Source organism: Colobus angolensis, unplaced genomic scaffold (genome assembly GCF_000951035.1).
Source record: "Colobus angolensis palliatus isolate OR3802 unplaced genomic scaffold, Cang.pa_1.0 Scaffold182, whole genome shotgun sequence".
Lineage (NCBI taxonomy): Eukaryota > Metazoa > Chordata > Mammalia > Primates > Cercopithecidae > Colobus > Colobus angolensis.
This window is the reverse complement of record NW_012114955.1, coordinates 342,297-363,931: the sequence shown is the minus strand read 5'-3', so window position 1 is coordinate 363,931 and position 21,635 is coordinate 342,297. Positions and strand designations below refer to the sequence as shown.

At 39.2% G+C, this 21,635-nt stretch overlaps 1 protein-coding gene across 1 annotated transcript in view; it reads right to left on the bottom strand.

Moving 5' to 3' along the window:
- SND1 (staphylococcal nuclease and tudor domain containing 1) overlaps nucleotides 1–21,635 on the bottom strand; it is a 443,852-nt gene that overhangs the window by 264,155 nt on the left and 158,062 nt on the right. Inside the window, exon 11 of the mRNA XM_011939537.1 lies at nucleotides 21,296–21,385. Within this exon, the coding sequence (XP_011794927.1) occupies nucleotides 21,296–21,385 (90 nt within the window). The remainder of the gene's footprint in view (nucleotides 1–21,295; nucleotides 21,386–21,635) is intronic.

Genomic DNA, 21,635 nt, shown 5'->3' with positions numbered 1-21,635 from the left:
CCCTCATAATAAACAGTTAAAATTGACAAAAGGTTGTAAAATGAAATGCCATATCAGATCTAATAAATATTTGATTAGTGACATCATCTATAATTCCTGTGAATATGCATCATGATAAACATAAGAATAGAATAAATTAAGTAATATCCAATGATAAGTCTGGGCTAAAAAGTCTAGAGAAACAATACATAGTTAATAGGGCTGGGGAGCGGTGGAAAGATACATCAATAACATCTACAATGACAATGCAAGAGTTATTAATGATTTGCAGAAGTTAAACAATTTGCCCTCAAATTATGAAAAGGGGTCTTCTGAAAGAGACATGAAATAGAAATTGCCAAGTCATATAATTTGCAATTAGGTTAGGTTATAAAAGAATAAAAATAAACTATATCTGCATAGGAAAAATTAATTTTAAAAAATGATCAATATTTAAAATTTTAATGATTTAATTATTGGAAGATTTCATTTTCAATTCCAACTCTTAATTGGTTAAGTGAGCTTTTAAGGGATAAATTAAAATGAAAGTTTTACTTCAAATCAGAATGAAAAAGGCCACAGTTATCACCTAGAGCACTCATACACTATAAGAGAAAACAGTTTCAGAAGTTATGTGGCTTCCCCGAGTTTAAACATCTAGTTAATAAAAGAGTTATAACTAAGATCCTAAATATCAGAATAATATCTGAAGCGTGAGGATAGGAAACCACAGTAAAAGGTATAGTATCAACATCATTTAAATAAAGAAAGTCTATTTTATGCCTGGATTGAACTTCAGTCTGGAAGGGCCAGCCCAAGGACCTTTCAAGTTGGAGTCATTTTAGAAGTTACCCTTTAAAAGAAATGAATGACACAGCGAGATGGCTAAGAGGGTAGTCCGCAAGAAGACTGACATACAGAGACCTCCAAATTCTGTTAATGACTCTGGCTCTCTCCAAAACTACCCACCCTATAGCTATACCTCTTGCTGATCTATATAAAAGTACATCAAAAATTTTAAAAATTTAAAAAGAGAGTAGTTGTTGCTATGTTGTTTTTAAATAAAGGAATGATAAATTAATCATTAGTACCTAGGTTCAATGTTTTTTAAGATTAAAAAGGGAATGAAATTAAAGTTTAATATGAGAGAAGTAAAATCCTAGGAAACAAAAAACATTGACTTTTTAAATGAGATAAAATACAAGGACATAAAAGGATAGGAAAAAGCTATTAGGATTCTTAAATGACCAAATCCTACCTAAGAAAGTGCTCAACACTGTCAATAAATAGACATAGAAGATTTGTCTTTAACTCTTCTAACCTTTACATCCTCCCAAATCTAGATGACTATAATTTTGTAGGGCTTAGTGAATCTAGTTGATACCAATATACAGTATGGCCTGTTTATTAAAACAAAATAAAACCACATCACCATAGTTCAAATAAATAAATAAATAAATAAGATGAACATACACCAGTTAAATTATACACTCATGGAATAAAATAACATAAAGCCATTAAAATCAAATACATAAAAGTTTACTTAAGGATGTGGGGAGATGTTCAGACTCCACTGGCAATTTTATTTTATTTTTGAGACTGAGTTTCACTCTTCTGGCCCAGGCTGGAGTGTGGTGGCACAATCTTGGTTCACTGCAACCTCCACCTCCTGGGTTCAAGTAATTTACCTGCCTCAGCCTCCCAAGTAGCTGGGATTATGGGTGCCTGCCACCACGCCTAGCTAATTTTTGTATTTTTAGTAGAGATGGGGTTTTGCCATGTTGACCAGGCTGGTCTCAAACTCCTGACCTCAGGTGATCCACATCCTCAGCTTCCCAAAATGCTGGGATTACAGCCATAAGCCACCACGCCCGGCCTCCATTGTCCATTTTTAAAAAAGGACACACAGACAGATTAGAATATAAATGTGTATGTGAAAGAAAATCCCCCAAAATGTTATTTGAATTACTTTTATTTTTCCTTTATACTTGCCAAACTTAGTATACTAAACATATATTGCTTTTATAATCAGAAAAAAATAACTACAGAAGAGACATGGAAGATATTCATGGTTCAGGTATGTTCTGGCCGAGTGCCGTGGCTCATGCCTGTAATCCCAGCACTTTGGGAGGCCGGGGTGGGCGGATCACCTAAGGTCAGGAGTTCAAGACCAGCCTGGCCAACATGGCAAAATCTCATCTCTACTAAAGTACAAAAATTAGCTGGGCATGGTGGCACACACCTGTAATCCCAGCTACTCGGGAGGTTGAGGCATGAGAATTGCTTGAACCTGGGAGGCAGAGGTTGTAATGAGCCAAGATCACACCACTTCAGCCTGGGCAACAACAAAATTCAGTTTCCAAAAAAAAAAGGTGGCCGGGAGCAGTGGTTCATGCCTGTAATCTCAGCACTTTGGGATGCCAAGGCAAGTGGATCACAAGGTCAGGAGATTGAGACCATCCTGGCCAACATAGTGAAACCCCGTCTCTACTAAAAATACAAAAATTAGCCAGGCATGGTGGCATGCGCCCATAGTCCCCACTACTCAGGAGACTGAGGCAGGAGAATCACTCGAACCTGGGAGGCAGAGGTTGCAGTGAGCCAAGATCGCACCATTGCACTCCAGCCTTGGTGACAGAGCAAGACTCTGCCTCTTATTTTTTAAAAAAAAGTATGTTTTAAGCTAACATTAATAACTGTCATTCCTAAAAACCAGTGACACATGTATTACGGTCAATAAGGGAGATTAGATTCCCTACATATAATTCTCCAACAGGCTTGTAATCAACCCACGAATTTTTATTTGGTGTCCACATGTTCCTACTTCCTTTCAAGTAACAAAACTATTACAGTTGTACATACATTCCAGAAAACAGATAAAAAATTTGGCAAATACACCACCTGAGGCGGAAGACAATGGGGTTAGTCACAAAGAAGATGAAGATTAGAGGTTTATAAAGCTTTCCAAGGTCAGGAACTAAGAAAACAGGATGGTAAACAACAGCAAAATGGTTAGAACTACTAAAAATGATGACATCCCACTGCTCATCAAGTATTTTTTAAAGCAAGCTTAAAAAAAAAAAAGAAGAATTCATGAGGAGTCTCATATATGTGCAAACATTAAAGGAACACTCCATCTTCTTTTTTAGCACTGGAACTGCTACTCTCGCTGAAGTGATGGAAGAGAACAAAAGATAAAGTGATTGGGACAACGAAAACGGGTAAAGATCAGAATTTTCATTCCAGGCTATACAGACTTAAAACGGATCCTAAATCTAATTGCTTTAGTCCTTAAACAGCTTATCAAGAATCAGGTATCAAGAAGGAAAACCACAGAGGTGGCCTTGAACACTTGTTATGTCTCCAGTGAACAAGGAGAGAAAACAGATTTCATCTATATCAGGGAATATGGCTTATAAAAACAAAATAAAACCTCAATATTTTCCTAAGAATAAAGCACCAACTGCTTTTCCATGAAGAATTAAAAGAACTGGTAGATAAGTTTTCTGATATGACAAATAACACTATTGCTGAGGACATATAAAATCAGATTTTTTTCATTAGCTATTGCAGTTAGTATGCACTTACTTTTGAAAGGGGTATTATTTAAAATCAGTGGAAACTTAAAGATACCACCATGGAGAAAGGACAGTATAAAAACATACCACTGTATTTGCAAAAGTAGTTGTTTACTTTTTTTAAAAGTTTGCCTATATTTTTTAATAAAGTAGCATTTCTGCTTCATTTTTGTTGTTGTCATAATCAATATTTAATACCAGGGTAAATCCTTCATTGCTTAAGTGTTGATTATGATATGAGTAAATAAAATGCATCATTCTATAACATAAATCACAACAAATCTCTCTTTCACTTTAAATATCAAGGTCACTTTAAACAAAATATGCTAACCTATAGGATTAGAAATAAACTCACTTTATGATACTATCTAAATTTGATCAATACCTGAATTCGCCAACACGTCCTCAATTAAGTCTAACTTTTAAAAGTAAATATGTCAAAGTGAAAAAAAAAAAAAAAAGAACAGCTTGTAATGCTGGATTAATTAATTGAGCATTCATTTACAGAGCTCAAAAATGTTGAAGAGGCAAGGCATCCAACATTTGTTTCCAACTGATGATCAAACAAACTTATGGTTAGACCAGTAAGTTCAGGGGATTGAGAATCTTTAATTTTGAGCTTTAGTAAGTCTGAGACTTTCAGAGAAACTCGGGTTTTAAAAAACCTGCTGGTAGGGTGCATACTTTGCCCTTTCTTTTGTTTATTTTGGGTCACAGTAAATTAAGTCCCCCTCAGAGGGCCTGCCAGTTCCCATGGGAACCCTACCTGGTTGTGAAAAATGTGCCAAGAAACTCAGAAAACCAAGGAAATAAGATGTTGAGTTCTCTCACAACTCCCCCTTCCCAAGGCCATTCCCACTTCCTCCCAGACTCAGAACATCCTAGTCAGGGGAACTAAGCACCTCGGGGTGAAAAAGACTTTCTAAAGAAGGACATGCAATAGACTGTAATCTTGCTGGATTGGTTTTGAAAGCAACTACAAGGTGGGGGGTTTAAGGGAAATAAGGCTGGCTGCCTTCTTCCTCATAAGAACTCACTCTGTGTCTCCCCCGACCACACTGCTCACTTTGCCCATCCCCTTCTCTCTCTCACTCAGTCTTATCAGAACCCAGAACTAGTTCATTTTATTTGTCATATTGTGTACTGCTCTCTGTTCTTAATTTTCCTAAACCCTGACTCAGTAGTTTGCTGTTATCAATTACGCTCTTACAATGTGCCCAAGCACTGCACTAAATGTTTAACATATATCACCTCTTTTAATGGTCATGACGGGACTGAGTTAGGTAATGCTACTCCAGAGATTCAAACTCATGTCTATTTGGTTTCAAAGCCACCACAAACAGCCAACAACAGGATATTGATTAAACATTCAATGATATTAAATGATAAAGTACCTCATGTAGAAGACTATTTAATGACATGGAAAAACGATCATATTGCAGGTTACAAAGCAGTAAGTAACATATAATTATGAGCTAAGTTGAAAATTATGCAAACACAGGTGCATTAAAAAAAAAGATTAGAGTAATACACACTGAAGTATTAACAGATGCTACCCTGGGTGTTAGGGGTTTTTTTCCTTTATCTTCTCTTTTTTTAAAAACAAAAAATTGTTAGAATAAACAAGTGCTGCTTTTATGATTGAAAAAAATGAGCAGTAAATGATATTTAAAACAAAACAGCAAAAAATATATATATATAGTATCATAAACAAAGACAGAATGAACAATATCACCAGTATTAGCAGAATTCACAGTGGCATTTTCAAGTAGGAAAATTATGGCCATAGAGAAAACTAGACTAAAATTTTACGGGAAAGTTGCAAGCTTTCTCTAAGTTGTACAGATCAAATATGACAATCCTTTACTATTTGTAAGCACATAGAATTGAAACACAAATGCAAAGACACTATTTTTGGTGGTATGTATGAAATTTAAACTGTATTTACGATGCTAGCATATGTGTAAAAAGGGAGAACACCTACCCACAAACATATCTTCCTATGTAGGCCTAAAATAACCCTGAAAGGATTTACAAGGAAATCGTCACACTGACTGCTTCTTGGGTGGTAAAATGAACCTGTGAAGGACTAGGGCAAAAGAAAAGTCTCCAATTTATGCTCCTTATTAGCATTTGAATTTTAAACCAATTAAATGCATTATCTACTCAAAATAATAATTAAAATAAAAAATGAACACACAAGAGAAAACCTTACAATGATATTGATTTCCCCATAAATAAAAATGTCTAAAAGATAAAAGGGATGTTAAATAATTCAAATGTCTGCCTATTTTATATAATAGCTTGTCAAAAAATATCCTATGTTTCCACAGTGGCTTTCCTGCCAAATGACGTCAAAATGTCTGTTTCGGCAATAAAACAACCAAATTCATTTACTTTCTTGATTTGACTTTTAAAATCTTTAGAAGAAAAAATTTTTTAAATCACTGCTTTATCCATATATGTGCTTTCTACGCAGCTATTTTTTTTCACACATCCTTTCTACATCTATTTTTAAAATGTAAAGAACAAGTTATGTTATATAAAACAAAAATTTTTTAAAAATTATATCTTCCTGGCAGTTTAAAAACTAAATTTAAAAAAAATCCTGTAAGGAAAAGTACCTTTGCCTGACCATAGAAATCATCCCAATGTAAAAGGCAATCCCTGAAAGAAACAGAAAAAACAAAGATGCAGAGAAATCAATCCTGTACTGGTACCCATCAACCTGGAGACAACAGAGATGATGACATGGAGTTCAGGAAAAAACAATCCAATCCAAATGTGAATTACAGAAAGCTGGGTCATCCAAGGAAAACAACATACTCTGAAGCAGGTCAGTGTTATCCAAACAGGTATTCTTTTGCTAGCTGAAACAATGTCCAAGCACCCCGCATGCTACTTGTGCCTGGGGCAGCATCAGGCTACTGCATCATTAGAGCACCCAGCAAGGACACACATATACTGGCCCATCAACTAGAATTCCTCAGGAAGGGAAACTTGGACTAAAAGGAAAGACTGGCGCAACGTTTTCCTTGTCCATGTTTTCTTTTTTCCAAAAACAATGAAAAACGACGTTAAAGAAGGCAGAGAGTTCTAAATGCACTACATAATATCCTCTTGCCGAGAACATTCTGAATGTTCATTTGGGAGGATCCAAAGCCAAGAATAAACTGGAGCCATCAAGCAAAAACTTAAACGGACCTGGTTCAGAGAAAAGCTAATGCTCTGTCAACTCTGGTACTGAACCAAGCTTCATGCTGCTGAAAGGAAGAACAGAAACAAGAAAAAATGGCATTTAGCAAATCACTTTTTTCTTGTTAAAGCCAGAAAGGTCCCAGGGATCCACTACAACAGCCAAGTCAGACATAAAGGCAGATGGACCATATACATTGGAAAGTGAGTGCTACTACAAGCTTAGCATTTTGACAATTTCATGTTGGAGGCCTAAGAAACTTTGAGGAGGAGGATGGAAAATGGAAGGCAGAGGGAAAGGGGGAAAAAGGAAGGAGAGGGAAGAAAGAAAATGAGGTTAGAGAGAAAGAAAGGAAGGGGAAGTTTGTGTCTGTAACGTAAAAAAGACTATCAATTCTACTTTCAGTCTCCGAATGGTGAGAGAGACATCATAAATCTATCTAGACTCAGTGATCTTATTACCATTTGCCCCTTGGAAAGCTGTGATTAACTACACCAAAGCAGAAATACCGAAGAACAGCAACATGACTCATCTTTGTCTTTGATCTTCAAAAACTCTCCCATGCTGTGGAGTTCAAACTACACGCTGCTTTGCTTCCAGACTGCTGGCAGCAAGCAAACTCCACCACTGGCAATAGGAGAAACTACGGAAAAATGTGAAAAAGCACCTGGCTAATGTCAAGAAGTCAATCATTCTGATGGCATTGGATTCCTAAAGCCATTATTTCAAAATGTAGTGAACTGACAAATGACAGAAGGAAACCACCACCAGCCCTCAAATGAGAGAAAACAATTAAGAACCACACATCCTAGAAAAGGAGGAAACAATTCCTTTCCCCAATAACTAACCAAACTGTAACCCCAACCTAACCACTTAAACATTTCAGATAAAAAGATCTGCTTTGACCCTAACCTGGTAGCATGAGCAGAGGTGGAGAAAGAATGAATTCAATCTCCTAGCTTGTGGGGGTTGGGAGAAGGTGGGCATAATGCGTGATTAAATTAAAGTCACTGCACAGAAATAGTAGAGATTTATATTATAGCATTCTCAGCAGACAGGCCTTTAACAATCACCGTTCACAGTAAGTTCAAAGAATCACCCAGTGGCCAGAGGACTCGGGGGTTTGTGTGTGACACATAGCCATCACGTCAGTATTCATCAAATTAACTGATATTTAAAATAAAACAATCTTAGATTAAACTTTTGGAATCCTAAAAGTAGTCCAATCAATGCAAAACAGGACAACAAATCTTCAAACTGGGCTTTATGAACTGATTTTCAGAGCTGGTCTGCTGGTTCCTTCTGTTTTTAGAAAGGGGTTAACTAAGGGCCAACATAAAAAGGGTGTGAGGTGACCAAAGACCAGATGCACTTCAGGCCAGGACTCCAGGCTCCTGAATTTTTCTACCTCCAGCCCATCCTACAAGGTGGGGCCACCTGCCTCTTTATGGTGGCCCTCCTCAAAGCCAATACTAGGGAAACTACATATTTAAAAGTAAACGCTGTTAAGTCAGAATCTGATTAGAAATACCAGGAAAACAAATTGAGTCTTTCTGGATACTTTAGTAAGATCATCTTTTTAGAGAGTAGAAAAAAGGTAACCTTTGGATTTTCCAAATTAAGAAAATGAGGAACAGTGAAAGAAATGAATTCATCCCAAGTGTAAGAATATGATGACACACAATCTTCAACTGCATATCTTCCTGACTCTGAGGTCACAGAAATGTCTCATCTCTTCATTTTTATGTAGCCTGACAAATTTTGGACAAGGCTGCAGGTCTGCATTTGAGGTGCTAGCTTCTATAGTTCCACCCTGAAGAAATGAAACAGTTCCTTCCATTCTGTCCTGCTCAAATTTACTCCTAATGTGACTGCTTACATTCTCTCCCTATACTATTACAAACCCTAGGAATTATAGGTGTCAAACATGATGTCCGTTTTATAAATGAAGAAATGGAGGTGTCATGAATGCAGAGACCATCAAATTATGATTTTCTCACTCAAATGTTGAGAGATTCAATCAGAAAGCTAAAAAAGCCTCCCCAGCTCTCTAGCTGCACGTGACACCATCTCACCAAAACACGGTCACCTAAACTTCTAATCAAAGACTAGGTCACCTCTGTGACTTTCTTCCTTTCTTTCTTCCATTCTTTACTTTTCCTTTCCTTGCTTTTCTTTTGGTGTCTTTTTAAAATAAATGGGGATTAAAGGTTTGGAGGTAGTGGAAACCGAGCCTGGGGGAGGAAACTCTGCTGTTTCACTGCCCACCCTGTGCATCAAACTCTACTAGGACAGGCTCTGGGGAGCTGGGCTCAGCAGCAACTTGCCAGGCAAAAAGGTACATCATACAATGCAGACATAGCAAAGTGGAGCAAGGTACTGACGTACTGACTTCCAACTCATTTGCACTATTACTGGGGAATAGGAACATTAAGAATCCCAAGCCAAGGGCTGGGGGGGAGATGGGAACAGCAGGGTTCAGTCAAGGTTCATCAACCTTATGTTACTTAGAACTTTAAAATAATAATAGAGAATTCAAGACAAAAAATATTAGTTTACTGCCTATTAGTTGAGTAAATCCTTCTGTGATTTTTAAGGAGAACAAGATACAAATGATGCACATTTTCAATAATGAAAAAGACACAGAAAAGCCCCAAATCAGACCTACAGTATTAAGGAGTGACTGCTCAGCTTCCCTCATGAAGACTTCATACTAGGCAACAAGCATGCTGCCAATCAGATGGAGCGATAATCCAACAATTTCAATTCGTACATAGCAAAACATAAGAAAACATATTTATCCACCTATTTTTAAGGTCTTGGTTTGTATTTCAATCAGACAGTATTTATACCTAAAGTCTCCCTGAATTAGGGCTCCAAGTCAATATTATTATATAATAGCATGAAGAAATTTAAAAAGCAGGTGACATGGAAACCATTTCCCCAGCTCAGAGCTACACGACAGGCCTTCTGCATCCCTTCTCCACATCGAAATCTTCCATATGACAAAGCACAGGACAAATCCCACCCCTTCTGCAAAGATCTATTGAGGATCTCAATCTCATTCTCAATGTTGAGCACAATCTTAGGAACTGTGAGCTGATGAAAAGACAAGACAGGCTCTTTGTCCTATAGGGGTGGGGAGGTAGGTCAGACCTGGGAACTACCACAACAGAAAGGGTCACAAAAACATTATCGGAGGACAAAGAACATCAGACTTTACATGGGGAGCCAGGAATACAGAATACAGGTAAGATTCCTGACCCAAAAAAAAAAAAAAAAAAGTATGAAGGAAAGAAATTGTGAAATGGCTTGGCATGTCCCCATGGAAAGGTGAGAAGTTCTTTGTGACATATTATGTGGACAGCAATGCCGGAAGTCAGACTGGAAATGGAAGCAAGATGCTCACTTGAAGTTACAATATTTTATATACAGCTGCTTTTCCTTTGCTTTTTATTATATAATCATTTAGGGAGTCAGATTGTTTTCTGCAGGCAAATGGGTATCAGTAGAGTTGGTGACATAGTCAGGCCTACGCATTTTGAAAGCAATTGTGACAGTAATCTGCAAGATGGCATAGACAGAAGCAACAGGGCAAGTAGTTAAGGTGAAATTCCAATAATTAAAATGAGAGATAAGGAAGACACAGACTAAGAGATTCACCAAAAAACAAACAAACAAACAAAAAAAACCATGAAAAAGAGGGGTAATGATGAATTTGGTTATGGAAAAGATCGGGTTAGGGGCTGGGTGACTACTGGTTTTAACGTCTGGCAAAATGGATGGGAGATGACATTTAGAAAGATCAATAGCAAAGCCAAGGCAGTTTGTGGGCAGGAGAAAAAAATCATATGGAAACTCTGAACTATATTTTGGACATGACAGATGTCAATTACCCACTGGACCCTGCAGTTGGGTATCCACTAGTCAGCAGCTGGAAGCAGAAATCTACAAGCAGAGAAAGAAATTAGGAGGGGAAATATTCCTAAGAGTAAGGATTATGACTGGAAGCTGGGGCCATTAAATACATAAGGTCACCCAGCAAGTGAGAACTCTCCTATCTGTGAAAGATAACCACAATCAGTACACTTCGCATTAATATTTATCAAATACCACCAAGTGATACATTTCTGTTATCTTACCAGTTATTCAAATCTATTCTTATTCAACTTCTCATATGACGGATGTCATCTTACTCCAGTTAGACTGTAAGCAACTTGCAACAGAGATGATATTTTATTCATCTTTACTGCACCTCTACAAAGGTACCCAACAACTATGTGTCTTTTCTAAAATATTAGTACTATAAAAATAGGCTCTATCCCCAGCGTCTAGAACAAAGCTTGGCACAGAGTAGTTGTCCAAAAAATATTTCCTGAATGAATAACAGAAATGAATTGGCTAGGCAGAGTGGCTCATGCCTGTAATCCCAGCACTTTGGGAGGCCGAAGCAGACAGATCACCTGAGATCGGGAGTTCGAGATCAGCTTGGCCAACATGATGAAACCCTATCTCTGCTAAAAATACAAAAATTAGCTGGGCTTGGTGGTACATGCCCATAGTCCAACTACTCAGAAGGCTGGGGCATGAGAATCGCTTGAACCCGGGAGGCGGAGGTTGCAGTGAGCCAAGATCACGTCACTGCACTCCAGCCTGGGTGACAGAGTGAGACACTGTCACAAAAAAAAAAAGAATTTGAGAAATGAATTGGTATTACTAGGCTACTCATTAACATATTAAGGCCTTCTTAACATAGCAAGTGTTTACACATGACCAAAGCTGCTTCAGGGACTGAGTCCCAAAGAAAATAAACACACCAACTATTGACCTTAGTTTTCAGAGACTACTTGCTGTTCAGCCCAGCCCACTTGTTGAAGCCAGAAGAGGTGCGAAGGCAAAGCTGAAGAAAAAAATACCTTATCCAAAAAGGCCAGATTAAGGAGAAAACCTGGGATTCCTATAGTTACTGAAGAAAATTCCTGCACAGTGCCACATAATGCTCTATGTAAAAGAGACAGTGTTCCAGAAGACAATCTTGTGCTAATTATTCCTAATGTTCTATTCATCAACCTTGAATGGGATGAGCACGGCTCATCAAGAGCTACTGCCAGGAATGATTTCTCCCAGGGTGTATCATATTTCAAAATGCTGCTAATTACGAAGTAGAAGTGATGGAGGTCCTGTGACTAGGATGGCCATGAGATAGGGCAGCCTTCTTAAGTGTACATCAGTGTTCATGCTTCAAGGAAAGAAAACAGGACAATGGTTTGGAGGTAAGCCTACGGACAACACTGGAAATTTGCTTGGGTGTATCAATTCCTCCACACCAACTGTCAGCTGGTCTGCAGGAGGGAAGGCATTACCACCCAGGAGGAGTATTGACAGAAAGAATAAACATAAATAAAGGAAGCAAGACAAAATAGGCAGGAAATCGGAGACGAAAGAATGCTGACATTATCAAACCCTGTCTCACAGATTACTTGGCAAAGAAACTAACTACCGAAGTAGAAACCCAGAAACAAGAGGTTCGGCCAAGAGTCAGGTGACCAGATATAAGAAGCTAAATTGCTTTCCCAGGGCTGCCATAACAAAGTACCGCAAACTACCCCCTCAAAGGTCCGAAAGCTCCAAGTTGAAAATCAAGGTGTAGGCAGGGTCATTATACCTCTAAAGGCCCCAGGGAGGTATCCTTCCTTGCCTCTTCCTAGCTGATGCACCCTGGCAACTGGCAGCATTTCCTGGCTTGTAGCTAAAACCACTCCAATTTCTATCTCCACTGTCACATGGTCTCTTTCTCTCTGTGCCCAATACTAGTCCTCCTCCTCCTCCTCATTCTCTCCATCCCCCCTCCTCCTTCTCCGTCTTCTTCTAGAGTTGGGGTCTCACTCTATTGCGCAGACGAGAGTGCAGTGGCATGATCATGGTTCACTGAGGCCTCCAACTCCTAGGCTCAAGCAATCCTTCCATCTGAGCCTTCTGAGTAGCTGGGACTACAGGTGCAGTCCACCACGTCTGGCTATAGATCCTCTTCTTATTAGGAGACCGGTCATTGAATTTAGGGTCCATCATAATCCAGTATCACTTCATTTTAACTTACTTAATTACATCTGCAAAGACCTTATTTCCAAATAAGGTCACATTCTAAGGTTCGAGATGGATGGGTATTCTGGGGAGATGCTGTGCAACCCACTACACATATCATCATGAAAACATCAGGAAGGACTGTCCAAGCTAGCAATACTCATGGGATAGAACTGTTATACTTTAGGGATACCTAAAGCTTTGCCAGAAGAAGATAACTGCTTAGGTAAAAGTAAAAAAAGGCAATTCTAGGTATCAATAAAAATAATTTCTTTCACATAAGAGCAGAAAGTATCACTCAGATTTTAAATACATTAAAACAAGGGGCTCATTTTTTAACTTACAACTACATGACCTCAATTATGAAGATGTAGCCTTTAAAATGTCACTTCTACCACCCAATTATAAAAAGGCGACAAATTTCAACCTTAGAACTAACAGATACTTGTGCATCCTACCTTCTCACACATAAACAAATTGTTCATACCCTTGGGAAAGAAATATTCAAGCAAACTAAACAATTAGCCCAACTTTACACAGCGTAACAAAAAGAGATGCCACATACATAGAAACCCTGGAATGCTGGTGCTTTCCAATTGGACTCTTTCTGAATGATATGGGTTCTTTTGCAGATACACAAGCAAACTTATTTCTCATTAGAAAATTTATATCTAGGATCCCTATATAGATCCTTATAAGTGGACAAAACTGCTCATATGCTGGAGAAAAAAATACTGAAAAAAGACAGCAATAGTCAGGTTTCCTTTCCAAATGAGCACATCTGCATCCAGCCTCACTTTACACTCGTCTACAACATAAGATATTCTGCACAGTATCATCAAGCCCAAGCTCAGAAGAATCTATTCTCTGTAAACCAAGAGGTATAGGAAGTTGGAAGATTTGCAATTCAGCACATTTTATAGGGTTTTTTGGCACATAAGGGTTATTTTTAAAGTGGGAAAAAAAGCCTGTCCTCTCCCTACCCCCAAACACAGCTGAGCTGATTCAGCACAAATCTCCCCTAAAATAAAATCTTGGTTTGCAGAGAGTAAGCATGGAAAGTTCCAGCCCCAAGGACGACATTTCAGAAACCCAGCTGAAAAGATCAGGAGTGGGTGGCTTAAGACAAGCCAACCACAAATCATGTTATAAATATAGGAACATTCACCAGAAAACTATGAGCAACTTGGGAGTCCAAGTAAGAAAGTCTTTAATAATAAGCAAATTAATACAAGAGTATTACCCAGAGATATGAGAATCTCGAGGATTCTGGTAGCTAATAAATCATTTCCCTCAGGTGAGCATACAGAATAAATTTCCAGGAATGCAGTTGAAAACTCTAGTTTCTTCATTTAACTTAGAGATGCTTTTTGAAGAGGATATTACAATATATATCATACAAATAACACACTTCAACAAGGCTGAGCGTGGAGGCTCATGCCTGTAATCCCAGCACTTTGGGAGGCCAAGGCAGGTGGATCACCTGAGGTCAGGAGTTCGAGACCTGCCTGGCCAATGTGATGAAACCCCATCTCTACTAAAAATACAAAAAATTAGCCAGGTATGGTAGCAGGCGCCTATAATCCCAGCTACTTGGGAGGCTAAGGCAGGTGAATCGCTTGAACCTGGGAGGTGGAAGTTGCAGTGAGCCAAGATCCTGCCATTGCTGGCACTCCAGCCTGGGCTACAAGAGCAAAACTCCGTCTCAAGAAACAACAACAACAACAACAAATAACACACTTCACTAAAGAACTGTGTGCTCAGCTCAACACCCTGATGGTCCTCAAAGCACAGGGGTACTTTTCAGAATCTGCAGGAAAAACAACAACAACAAAAGACAACCAAACACTCATTATTGAAAAGACCATTTAGGTGGCAGCCGGAAGAAAGCTACCTTGCTGAGCTTCCAGAAACAGGCAACTCCGGTCATTTCTGTTAATCAACCTTCTCTAGACAAGAGAGCTCAAAAATCAAGGGGTAAAAGATTAGGATCCTTCCCAAAACCCACAGGGTAAAGGGCATCTAAAATGAACATGGTCTCCAATGCATGTTGACACATTACTACCACTTCCAAGTGGGAGAACTCTTCCTAGAAAAATGCATGGTCGGAAATTACAAGTCATTCAAAACAGCTTTCAATTTGGCAAATATCTTCAGTCATTTGTTCAAAAAATTTACAGCCACATTGAACAGCTGGCACTGAGGAGGCAAGGACAAGCAACCTTGTATAAACCTGTCAATTTAAATCACAATGCATTCACAACCTTAGGGCCTGCTTTGATCATTAATGTAAAGGACTTTCCATAGCATGAATGAATCAAATTAACATGAGGTGAAAAATGTGGAGATGACAAAAGAAATGTTTATAAAATCCAACCTTAAATAGAGGTAATTAGGAACAAGAATCCCCAGACTACCAGCTTTTTGTACTTAACACAGCTGATTAGGTAACACACTGCAACAGACAGAACATACAAGTGTTTTTAAGGAAAAGGACAACCTTGATAAATAGCCAGGGAGGAGGGTGGAACCCTCCTCAGGAAAGATCTGTGCCCTTGAAGAGCTCTCACTAGCAGACTGAAAAACTGCTCCTGCTAAGGAATGTTACTCCCGGTACCTTCGGAGATCTATTCTCGTATGGTGGAACAAGCACCTACAGTGCCCCTCAACTTCTCCGTGACCCTGTGCCAAGATAAAGCAACACCTGTCCTTCCTTTCTCCCTGATGCTCCCAGAAGTTGCATTTATGCCAAGGGAACGAAGAGAAAGAGAAATCAAGCTTCAAAATTGGCTTAGCAATGTTATCGAGGACTTCACATTGCTGTATATCCTAGGCGAAGAACATGTAATCTGACACTGCTTTTCTCTGAAGAACGACTTGATGAAACACAACTTCACAGGGACATCTCAAAGACTAATGAGATAATGTCTAGAGGGCTAAAGGTACTCTGAAGGCCGATATACAGTGCCATTACCACCTCCTGATAGCTACAGACTACCTGAAGAATCTACTTTCTTGCAGCATGTAAAGTATGTATTATATACAAGAACAGACATTATTCCAAAAATACCACGACCCTGTCTACATCTGAGTCAGTACACACAACAGAGAAATAAACATTTCCAAAAGTCTTTAATTCAGCATAGCAACTAAAAGCACTGGCATCTGAGTAAAGTCTTTTCTGTGGGCTCCAGTTTCTTTACCTGTAAAGACCAGAACAGCATGTAGATCTTGCAGGGTGGAGGCGAAAATTAAGAGTGAAAACAAAGCTCTTAGAGTTCAGTGCTTACTACGAAGAGGGAACCCAATAAACAGCAGTCCTAACCCTTGAAGATATAATCGGCATTCTATCAAATGCTTTACCAAAAAAAAGTCTGTCTACTTCACAGAAGAAATTTCAACGGCATGAAAATCATAAAATGGTAGCCACCAAATTACAAATGAGCCACATCTCCAAAACTCTGCTTAGACATTTAGAATATTTTATTTTATTCCATAGAAACAAGGCTATAAACAGTAGTTGGGTTGCCAACCTAGCTCACAGAAGCACATTTACCCAGAATAGAGATAATATCATTACATATATTAACCATTTCCAGATTGATTTTGGATTACTGATATGAGGAGGCAGTCTAACACCCTGATTCTTGTGGCAAAACCAGTAGGAAGGTCACACAGGAGTCGAGGCTAGACGAGATATAAGCAAGGTAGGAGCAGTGCACTGGAAAGGAGGCATCACTCAGATATATATCCAGCAGAACTGGGTGAGGGACTGGAATAAGAGGGTGTCAAAGATGTCTGACAGCAATAGATAACCGGGTAACTCCCATAACACTGGAGGAGAGCCAGTTGTCTGACAGAAGATCAAGAGATTAGTCTTGGAAATTCTGGATTTTTAGGTCTGGTACACATGGAGATCATTTCCAATCTGGTACACATGAAGATCATGTACATCTAAAAGTACATACCTCAAGACAGACAGATTTTGAAAAGAGAACAATCTAAGGCAATCTGGATTTGAAATAACTCACTAAATGATTTATAGCCCCATAACTTCCCAAATGTCTGCACTGATCAAGAAAAATGCCCAATTTTAAGTGCCTAAAATGAGCTGGGTTAGTTCATATAACAAATTTCAATGGCATGAAAACCACACAAAGACCACTGCTAGTTTACAAATGAGGCTCATCCCCAATATTTGCTCATTCAAAATAAATAGTAAAAGAGACATTAAAGGAATAGGCATATATTTTCAGGATAGTCTCTGGTAATAGGACAGTTTACAATGAGCGTCTACTGTCAGCACTGAAGCTTCAATGCACGCTGGCTTCTTGCAATTCCATCTTTTCCATCATTTTTGAAACTCCTGTTGTCCAAACAAATTCCAAGTTTAAATACAATGATTCGCACGGTGATAGAAATTCTGCAATTAAGGGACAGGAGCTATAGAAATGACTCATATGTCATTTAAAAAAACTGTATCACATGGATAAACCATATTGAGTCTCAACTTTAGATATTTTACAAGATAACTGGAGGGAAATCCCAATGAAGATCTCAGTTACTACCTTATTCTCCTGAAAGCAAAATGACTAGGGCAATGCAAACTGATCTCTAAGCATTAAGGAAAAAAAAAATTATAAACACAGAAAAAGATTGCCCCTGTTATCAGAAGAGGATCACAGCCTAAGGACACCAGTCTCACCATCTTATTCACACAGTGAGAAAATCATTCTGGAGAACCAGAAAACATGTTAAAGTTATTACAAATTCCATTTCATGCTGAGCCCGTGAAGAAATTAACACAAAACTCTTTGCTGTGAATATTCCTTAGTCAAGATTTTAGTGAAAGAGGGCAGATGGTAAACAGGAGATGGGAAGAGAGTTCTACTAGGCAGTACGGCAACTGAGGGAGTTTCCAAAATGCTTCAAGGATACATACGTATTCTTCTACCACTCTCTCAATTAGAAACACACGCACACACCCTTTAGCACCAGCACATACTCATCTTCTGAAAGCGAAAGCCCTCATGCACATCTAATTAAATAACACTGAAATTCATGCAATGGGTTGAAAAGGCAATAAAGTCAGCAGAACCAACAAAGAAAGGGAAAAACACTCCTCATGATGTCAGATTAGTTGCACACTGATGCACTTCTCATAAGCTCAGAACCAGGAATGTATCATAACTGAAAAAGTAGTGCTATGATAGATTCTATATAAAAACAGTATTAAGCAAAATCAAACCATATACTTTACTGGCATCTGGACAAACATGAAATGCTACTACCATCCTAGATTCTCATAACTCAACTTCATGAGAGAAGGAAGGCAAGTAATGGCCCCAGTTCACAAATTACAAAACAAAGCCTCCAAGAGAAGTATGGGTAATTTAATTAAAGGCATTAATCCAGAATTAAATCTAGGAAGTGAATCCATTTCCAAAAACTAGGAAGGAGGTCATCAAAGCCAACAAAACACCTTAGCAGTTTACCTTCAATCTTATTTCTCTGCATTCTAGCAACTCCTCAAAATTGTCATATTATCGACTCCCTGAGAAGGTCAAATAATAGTCTAGGCAGAGAAGATGATTTTACCTCCACTATCTTTCTTAAGCTGTGACAGGCTGCCCTAATCAGCTTTCAAGCACACAGGCACATAGACACACATGCTCCCTCGCGGTGCCTCTTAATCACCACGTGCCATGCTGAACAGCTGCAGAGGTCTGAAGGGAATTGGCAGAAATGTGCAATGATGTGCTAGCCACTCCCCTGAGGCAGCAACTGCCCTGCCTGCTCCCAGAGGCCAGAGCACATGGGTGTTCACTGTGGCAAGTGATAGGCCCAGAGACAGGCAAGTGGTTTCAGGTGGTGAGTGAGGAAAAGCAGTTTGCATCAGGAATGTTCCAGCCCAGCAGAACTGAGTTGCATCCTACTCACTACTCAGGGATACAATATTCATCATTTATACAATGTCACTCTGGGGAACAAAAATTGAGCTCAGCACAAATAGAATACAATCAACTCTGCTGCACAGGAACCAATAAAGGAGGCTTCTCTCACCAAGAGGGAACCTAATTGATTAAGAATTGACTCCATATCTGACACTGGAGGTCAGTCCTTTTATCCTGTGACAGAACACTTTACAATGGCCTGACATACAGTCCTTGAGAGCAGAGCCTGGGTCTAACCTTCCGAGACCATTCAGCAGCTACTGCAATAAGCTATGATCTATGGTCCCAGGGATGAAACAGAATCAGGGTTAGGGCAATATTCAAAGAAACCAGGTGAATGCCATAATACATGCCACACAACTGGCTGCACACAAATCAGATATGTGCTGCCACTCCTTTCAATGTGATTTCAGATAAATTTCAATAGAGACCCAAACTTGTGAAGAAATTCTTTGGCTATCTATAAGCAATTGTTTATGAGCCAGTAAATGAGTGAAGTGATATCAACTTGGTGGAATAAAGATGTTAGACATTTGATCAGAAAACAGGAGATCTAGAAATTGAAAGAAGCTTAAAGCCATCATTCGCACTCCACTTCACGAATGAATACAGCATGCTGTCAAGTTTTGTACAATGACAAATGAGCCTATTCTCTGAAGAAACCTGAGTAGATTTAATACTCATTTCAAGAATCCAGTTTGGTTTCTCGTCCTCAAAATTAGCAATTTTACCTTATGTCCAACTTCAAAATCTCTTACTATAATTATCATCCTAGTGACTATGACATACAATAAAAATGGCTGTATTTATAATTAAGATACACCATTTTGGTATTAGTACAAAAGTCAGAGCCTTATTAAACCTGTCACAAGGCCAGGTACGGTGGCCCATGCCTGTAATCCCAGCACTTTGGGAGGCCAAGATGGGTGGATCACGAGGTTAGATGTTCAAGACCAGCCCGGCCAACACAGGGAAACCCCACCTCTACTAAAACTACAAAAATTAGCCAGCCATGGTGGCACACGCCTGTAGTCCCAGCTACTTGCAAGGCTGAGGCAGGAGAATTCCTCGAATTTGGGAGGCAGAGGTTGTGGTGAGCCGAGATCACGCCATGGCACTCCAGCCTGGGCAACAGAGTGAGACTCCGTCTCAAGAAAACAAAAACAAAAACAAAACCTATCATAGTATCAGTGGTTCAGTTAAGGAAAGCTAATATGGCTTCAGTGTGTTATGGCCAGATTAAAAAAAAATGGTTTTGCCTTTCTGAAGTTACAATCAAAACTGACCCAAAATATATGTCTCCAAACTGAAACTAAGTGAGGAAACTAAATCCAAACTGAAACTAAGTGAGGAAAAGATGAATCACAGTACCTCCTTGAATAGCATTCTTTCTATTACTATCATAGGAACCATCCCATTCATGTTCTTTGTTGATCCAGGACATAAGAAACTACCCAGGACTCTTAGGGTTGGGACATGAGGAAAAATGAGGGGATGCTCAAAGGCTCACTATCAGATTCCCAGAATGCAAATTCTGTGGCCAGTCACAGAATATTACGCTCTAACAAAGAACACAAAGAAATGAAATCTATGGCCTCCGAATTGTTACATTAGAAATACAAAGTCAACATGTGGCCGGGCATGATGGCTCATGCCTGTAATCCCAGCACTTTGGAAGGCTGAGGCGGATGGATCACCTTAGGTCAGGAGTTCAAGATCAGCCTGGCCAACATGGTGAAACTCCATCTCTACCAAAAAATACAAAAATTAGCCAGGCGTGGTGGTGCACACCTGTAGTCCCAGCTACTCAGGAGGCTGAGGTGGTAGAAATGCCTGAACTCAGGGGGCAGAGGTTGCAGTGAGCTGAGATCATACCACTGCACTCCAGACTAGGCAACAGAGTAAGATCTTGTCTCCCAAAAAAAAAAAGTCATCAAGCTACACAAAAATCTGCACATGAACTATCAGGAAGCCATATACCCCTTCCTGAAAAAAAAACTCTTACAGGGGACAGAAAACTCTGCCAGTCAGAAGAATAGAGGGAGCATTGATGCCACAGTGCATTACAATAGGCGTGCCTAGGTCATCCCCCTTCCCCTTACAGCCAGCCTATCCCTCAGAAGTAGCGGAAGCATGAAAATAGAGCAAGCTTCCCTCACTAGTAAATCCCATAGCCCTGAACATTTAATGAAGGTGGCTGGAGAGAACAAGAGAGCCAACTGAATGGAGCTCAGGGCAATATGCAATTATTAAAACTGGAATTGAGCCCGGACCCTGCTGTGAGACTACTGGCAATCAAACTGTGGTCAGGGCCCCAATTTTAAACCTCTCTCATTGGGTACCGTTTCTGACACATAAACACGCCTCTCTTCATATCAAAGTAATTCCACTTGACTTGATGGAGGAGTGTCATCTGCTGGTAAAGGGCCGGGCTTACAACAATTGCCTCCAAAAGATTAGCTTAAGCCCAACCACTTGCAAATATACTTCCGTCATCAATTTCTTACCTTCTTCCCAATAAGCTTTTTTCGAAGAAATTCCCGGGCCTCAAACATGTAAGGAATGTCATACAGGGGACGCAGTTTCTTGTTCTTATCCTAAAAGTAAAATAAAACATGACATCAGGAATGAACAAAATCAAATGAACACGTCCAACAGCACAAGATAAAGGAATGTGTCTGAAATTGGTTACCTCTTAGTATCGCAAATATTAAATGTTAAGACATATAATAAATGATTAAAAAGTATTTGGTTGAAATGCTTTATTGAAAATAGGGCTACCTTTTTCACACAACAGGCTCACAAATAAGAAATAACGTGTTTGTAATCACCCAAACTGGAAACAAG